At 38.1% G+C, this 7,500-nt stretch overlaps 1 protein-coding gene across 1 annotated transcript in view; it reads left to right on the top strand.

The window, feature by feature from the left end:
- pcbp4 (poly(rC) binding protein 4) overlaps positions 1-1,351 on the top strand; it is a 37,581-nt gene extending 36,230 nt beyond the window's left edge. Inside the window, exon 14 of the mRNA XM_056422550.1 lies at positions 368-1,351. Within this exon, the coding sequence (XP_056278525.1) occupies positions 368-707 (340 nt within the window). The 3' untranslated portion in view covers positions 708-1,351. The remainder of the gene's footprint in view (positions 1-367) is intronic.
- Positions 1,352-7,500: the final 6,149 nt, after the last annotated feature.

Here is a 7,500-nt window from a genome sequence, read left to right as displayed (position 1 = left end):
TTATATTTTTATATATATATAAAAATATAAATGTATCCATGTATATATATAAATGTATATACAAAATATATATATATAAATGTATATACATATATAAATATATATATAAATTTATATATAAATATAAATGTATATTAATATATATAAATATGTATATATAAATATAACTATATATATATATAAATATATATATCGTAGACTGTGTGTAAGTGGACGTTAGTTTATGGACGGAGGTTTGCCGCCATCTTGGATTTCCCTTATGTAGAAATAAATGTAATTCAATGAATAAAATCCAGAGCCTTCCCCAAGTGTTGCAGCAACAGTATAGTCCTCTAATCTCTGCCGCCCCCCCCCCCCCCCCTCACAGTTTAGAGACGGCCAAGTCCACGGCCCAGGCCGTCAACATGGCGTCTCCGGTGGACCTCAACATGGCCTTCGCCCAGCCGGCCTCCTCCTCCTCCCCCGGCGCCGCCGCCGCCATCTCCCCCGGACCCACCATGGCCCACATGCTGGGCAACCCGTACGGCGCCATGCCCCTCTCCGGCCTGCTGGGGGTGAAGTCCGTCCCCTTTCTGACTCTGTCCGGCGGGCCCGGCATGGCGGCGGCGGCGGCGCCCTCCCACGCCGCCCTGGCCGCCTACACCACCAAGATCTCCTCGGCCAACTGCATCAAGAAGCCGGAGAGGCAGAAGTTCTCTCCTTACTGACGAGCTGGAAGGGGGAGGAGTCAGCAGTCAGGTGACGGATGGCTGCGGCGTCCTCCAAGAACAAAGAAAGACGCCGTTGACTTTTTTTTATTTCTACGACGCCGCGACAGAGAAGAGACCAACGCACGCCGCGCACACCGGATTTTACGGTTATAGACCTTTTTTCTTTTCTTTTTTCCCCCGTGTAAAGAATGGACGGCTTTCACTTTCATCGTTTATTGATTACACAAAAAATAAAAAATTAAAAAATGTATTAAATAAAATAAAAGGTCTGAAACCGTCACCGAGAGGCTCGGGCTGAAATGTCAGTGTTCAGCACACACACACACGCACACTCACACACACACACACTCACACACACACACACTCACACACACACAGCCTCTCGGGGGGGGGGCCTCAGACGACTTGATGCTCTCCTGTTTGATGCTTTTATACCACGTCTATGTTCGCCTCTTCAAGTTTTTAAGAACATTTGTAAATGTCTCGGGGGGGGAGGGGGGTTGTTTTTTATAATCTGTGTTTCGTCTTTACTCTTCAGCCTTTCTTCCTTTTGTTGGGTTTTATTTTGAATGTGCATCTCGGTTAATCTTTATTTATTATTATAGTATTGTTTCATTTATTAAAAATCTTTTGTTTCCTGACGTGTTTCGTCTTCTACTTTAACACACACATACATACACACACATGCACGCACACATGCACACATACACACACGCACACACATGCACACACACACATGCAAAAACATGCGCACACACACATGTACACACACACATACACACAAACACACACACACGTGTTCCAGGTGGCCGGTGGCAGCTCGTCTTTCCCGCTACGTGTGAGAGACGTCTGTCACATCGTTGTGCTCTTTAGCCCCCAACAACAACAACAACAACAACCAACAACAACAACAACAACAACAACAGCAGCAGCAGCAAAATGACACAATGCCACCGGGAGGGGAGAACTCGTCTGTGACTGACGTGCAAAGAGTGAACAATAAGACGTGATGAAGATGTGATGAAGATCTGATGAAGAGGTGATGAAGAGGTGATGAAGAGGTGATGAAGATGCCATGAAGATGCGATGAAGACGTGATGAAGACGGGATGAGGATGCAAAAGAAGAAGAAGGGGGAGGGAGAAGCAGGAAGAAGCACAGGACACAGAAGGAAGCAGAGGAAGCAGGAGCACGAAAGAGGAAGCAGAGAAAGCAGGAGGTAGAGGAAACAGGATGACGAAGAAAAAGGAAGCAGGAGGAAGCAGAGGATGCAAGAAGAGAAAGCAGGAGGAAGCAGGAAGAGGAAGCAGAGGAAGCAGGAAGAGGAAGCAGAGGAAGCAGGAAGAGGAAGCAGAGAAAGCAGGAGGAAGCAGAGGAAACAGGATGAAGCAGAAAGAGGAAGCAAAGGAAGCAGGAGGAAGCAGAGGAAGCAGGAGGAAGCAGGAAGAGGAAGCAAGAAGAGGAGCGCCGTGGAAACGAGCCGCTTGTTCAAAGTGAAACTCGTCTTCATCAAAATGCACCGCCGTCCTCTGGAGAGCTTCCTTTCATCCCAACTCTTCTGCTCCTCTTTTCTTCCCCTCTTCCTGCGTCATGGATATGCGAGACACGCTCAGCCTCAATGTGACACAAACATTTGAGAGGAAAGCCGACGCAGAAAGATGAAGATGAAGATGAATTCAGCTGCACTTCAACTCTATCTTTATCATCTATTCATCTATCTATATATCCCTCTATCTATCCATCCCTCCATCCTTTCATGTATCTATATATCTATATATGTGTTCATCTCTCTATCCATATATATATATATATATACAGGACTGTCTCAGAAAATTAGAATATTGTGATAAAGTTCTTTATTTTCTGTAATTTTCTGTAATCCAGAATGCATGACATTTTTGTTTTTTTAATTGCATTACAGAAAATAAAGAACTTCATCACAATATTCTAATTTTCTGAGACAATCCTGTATATACATCTATCTGTTCATCTGTTCATCCATCTTTCTATCTATCGATCTATCCAGCCAAATACCTATCTATCTATCCATCTATCTCTCTCTATCCATCCCTCTATCTCTCTATCCATCTCTCTATCTCTCTATCCATCTATATCGCTCTATCCATCTCTCTATCTCTCTATCCATCTCTCTATCTCTCTATCTCTCTATCCATCTCTCTATCTCTCTATCCATCTCTCTATCTCTCTATCTATCTATCTATCTATCCATCTATCTATCTATCATCTATCTCTCTCTATCCATCTATCTATCTCTCTATCCATCTATCTATCTCTATCCATCTATCTCTCTATCCATCTATCTCTCTCTATCCATCTCTCTATCTCTCTATCCATCTCTCTATCCATCTCTCTATCTCTATCCATCTATCTATCTCTCTATCCATCTCTCTATCTCTATCCATCTCTCTATCTCTCTATCCATCTCTCTCTCTATCCATCTATCTATCTCTCTATCCATCTCTCTATCTCTATCCATCTCTCTCTCTTTCCATCTATCCATCTATCCGTCTCTCCGTCTGACATTAAATGAATGAACAGCTGTTATAAAGTCATATATAATAATATAAAGTCATATAAAGCCATATATAATAATATAAAGTAATATAAAGTCATATATAATAATATAAATTCATATATAATAATATAAAGTCATATATTATAATATAAAGTCATGTATTATAATATAAAGCCATATTTAATAATATAAATTCATATATAATAATATAAAGTCATATAAAGTCATATATAATAATATAAAGTCATATATAATAATATAAAGTCATATATAATAATATAAATTCATATATAATAATATAAAGTCATACATAATAATATAAAGTCATATATTATAATATAAAGTCATATATTATAATATGAAGTCATATATAATAATATAAAGTCATATAGTCATATATTATAATATAAAGTCATATATTGTAATATAAAGTCATATATAATAATATAAAGTCATATATAATAATATAAAGTCATATATAATAATATAAAGTCATATATTATAATATAAAGTCATATATAATAATATAAAGTCATATATAATAATATAAACTCATATATAACTAGAATGGGCACTCGGTAGAGCGCATACCTTCGCATATCACAAGATTGGGCATTGAATTATGAACATTTTGGCATTAGTTGCATGCCAATTGGACAAAAATGTATCGTGCTATGGTAAAAAAAGATTTAGACCTTTCCATGACCTTGACCTTGACCTTTGACCCGATTGATCCCAAAATCTAATCAAATGGTCCCCAGATAATAACCAATCATCCCACCAAATTCCATGTGATTCAAGAAGATTTGACCTGTTCATGACCTTTGACCTTGACCTTTGACCCGATCGATCCCAAAATCTAATCAACTGGTCCCCGGATAATAAACAATCATCCCACCAAATTTCATGCGATTCGGTTCAATACTTTTTGAGTTCTGCGAAAGATTTTGACCGGTTCATGACCTTTGACCTTGACCTTTGACCAGATCGATCCCAAAATCTAATGAACTGGTCCCCGGATAATAAACAATCATCCCACCAAATTGCATGCGATTCGGTTCAATACTTTTTGAGTTTTGCGAATAACACGCATACAAATAAATAAATAAATAAACTAGAATGGGCACTCGGTAGAGCGCATACCTTCGCATATCACAAGATTGGGCATTGAATTATGAACATTTTGGCATTAGTTGCATGCCAATTGGACAAAAATGTATCGTGCTATGGTAAAAGAAAAGATTTAGACCTTTCCATGACCTTGACCTTGACCTTTGACCCGATTGATCCCAAAATCTAATCAAATGGTCCCCGGATAATAACCAATCATCCCACCAAATTCCATGTGATTCAAGAAGATTTGACCTGTTCATGACCTTTGACCTTGACCTTTGACCCGATCGATCCCAAAATCTAATCAACTGGTCCCCGGATAATAAACAATCATCCCACCAAATTTCATGCGATTCGGTTCAATACTTTTTGAGTTCTGCGACAGATTTTGACCTGTTCATGACCTTTGACCCGATCGATCCCAAAATCTAATCAACTGGTCCCCGGATAATAAACAATGATCCCACCAAATTTCATGCGATTCGGTTCAATACTTTTTGAGTTCTGCGAAAGATTTTGACCTGTTCATGACCTTTGACCTTTGACCTTTGACCCGATCGATCCCAAAATCTAATCAACTGGTCCCCGGATAATAAACAATCATCCCACCAAATTTCATGCGATTCGGTTCAATACTTTTTGAGATTTGCGAATAACACGCATACAAATAAATAAATAAATAAACTAGAATGGGCACTCGGTAGAGCGCATACCTTCGCATATCACAAGATTGGGCATTGAATTATGAACATTTTGGCATTAGTTGCATGCCAATTGGACAAAAATGTATCGTGCTATGGTAAAAAAAAAAGATGTAGACCTTTCCATGACCTTGACCTTGACCTTTGACCCGATTGATCCCAAAATCTAATCAAATGGTCCCCGGATAATAACCAATCATCCCACCAAATTCCATGTGATTCAAGAAGATTTGACCTGTTCATGACCTTTGACCTTGACCTTTGACCCGATCGATCCCAAAATCTAGTCAACTGGTCCCCGGATAATAAACAAGCATCCCACCAAATTTCATGCGATTCGGTTCAATACTTTTTGAGTTCTGCGAAAGATTTTGACCTGTTCATGACCTTTGACCCGATCGATCCCAAAATCTAATCAACTGGTCCCCGGATAATAAACAATGATCCCACCAAATTTCATGCGATTCGGTTCAATACTTTTTGAGTTCTGCGAAAGATTTTGACCTGTTCATGACCTTTGACCTTGACCTTTGACCCGATCGATCCCAAAATCTAATCAACTGGTCCCCGGATAATAAACAATCATCCCACCAAATTTCATGCGATTCGGTTCAATACTTTTTGAGATTTGCGAATAACACGCATACAAATAAATAAATAAATAAATAAATAAATACACGGCGATCAAAACATAACCTTCCGGCATTTTCAATGCGAAGGTAATAAATAAATACACGGCGATCAAAACATAACCTTCCGGCATTTTCAATGCGAAGGTAATAATCTCCGTTGTGTTTTGATGACGCGGATTATATTCTGAGCTGTGAATGTGTGTCTACCGCCACCTGGCGGCCACCGCCGGTACTGATAACAATGAGCACACACATCATGACGTCTCCCCCTCATACAGACACGTTATTGTTTTATTTATATGAGCGGATTAAATGTACTCCACACACACACACACACACACACACACACACACACACACACACACACACACACACACACACACACACACACACACACACACACACACACACACACACTACTTACATTGGCCCAAATTCTATGATTAAATATCCCATAATGTAATGGGAAATGTTCATTTATTTATATGTATTATGAAGCAGGTTTAAGTTATAATTATAATATGACATTTGTTTTAAAGTGTTAAATATATAAGGAGAAATAAACAAAGAACATATTCAGAAAGCTAAATAACTAAAATCGATATGTTTGGGAGCGTTAAAGCAAAAACAAGAGAAATATCTCGTTTAATTTCCCTTTAGAGCTACTTACTATAAATACTGCTTTACATTAAAGATGACACACACATACACAGTGAAACTATTTAAATTTGCTCAGGTTTGATTAAATATCCCATAATATTAAGAAAAAAGGCCGATTTTCATTTATTTTTACGTATGTATAATGAATCAGGTTACCAATATAAAAATGTGTTTTAGTATAAAAGTGTGAAATATATATGAAGAAATACACAAAGATCATCTTTAGAAAGCTAAATGACTCAAATAGATATTTTTGGGAGCGTTAAAGCAAAAACAAGATACATATCTCCCTTAGAGCTACTTACTACTATAAATACTGCTTTACATTAAAGATGGCACACACACACACACACCTGCCACCGTGTACCTTTCTCACGCCCCGCGGCCCCCCGTGCGCCCCCTGCTGGCCGCTCTCTGTCCGGCACGCGGCGTAAGGAGGAAGGAGGAAGGAGGAGCTGGAGCGCTGATAAAAGATTGTCTTTAATGTTTGGCATCGTTAATGAATTCTGCACCACGGCGGTTATGGGAGTAGGAAAAAAAACACTTTTACAACCAAACACCGTTTGATCATGCTAACACCGTTATGTACAAGGAAAGCACATCGAAAAGTGTATAAAGTATTTATATGAGAAGACGGCCACGGTCTGATATGGATATGTCCTCCCGCCCCTCCAAAACACTGATTATAGATATTCATCAATTACACTCTGGGAATACACGTATATACACTAAAGAAACCACGATAAACCTGTTTTGGGGGGCGTCTGCGATTAGTTCTCAAAAATATTTCACAATACTGCCGTATGTACAATAACAGAATTTACATTGAAAAATTCTTATCGTATATATATATATATATGTATATATACCTATATTTCAACCATCACTTCAGTCACCGGTTATCTTAAATGTTTATATAAGAGACGCTCACATATTGTAGAGATGATATATATACTATATATATGTCTCGCTATATATATATATAGCTACATATATGATATATATATATGTGTAGCTATATATATATATATAGATAAATATATAGCTACACATATATATATGTATATAAAGCTACATATATATATGTAGCTATATATATGTGAAGCTATATATATATGTAGCTATATATATATAGCTACATATATATAT

The sequence above is a fragment of the Pseudoliparis swirei genome, chromosome 9 (assembly GCF_029220125.1).
Source record: "Pseudoliparis swirei isolate HS2019 ecotype Mariana Trench chromosome 9, NWPU_hadal_v1, whole genome shotgun sequence".
NCBI classification, from domain to species: Eukaryota; Metazoa; Chordata; class Actinopteri; order Perciformes; family Liparidae; genus Pseudoliparis; species Pseudoliparis swirei.
The sequence above is the reverse complement of the archived record's forward strand: the minus strand, read 5'-3'. Positions and strand labels throughout refer to the sequence as shown.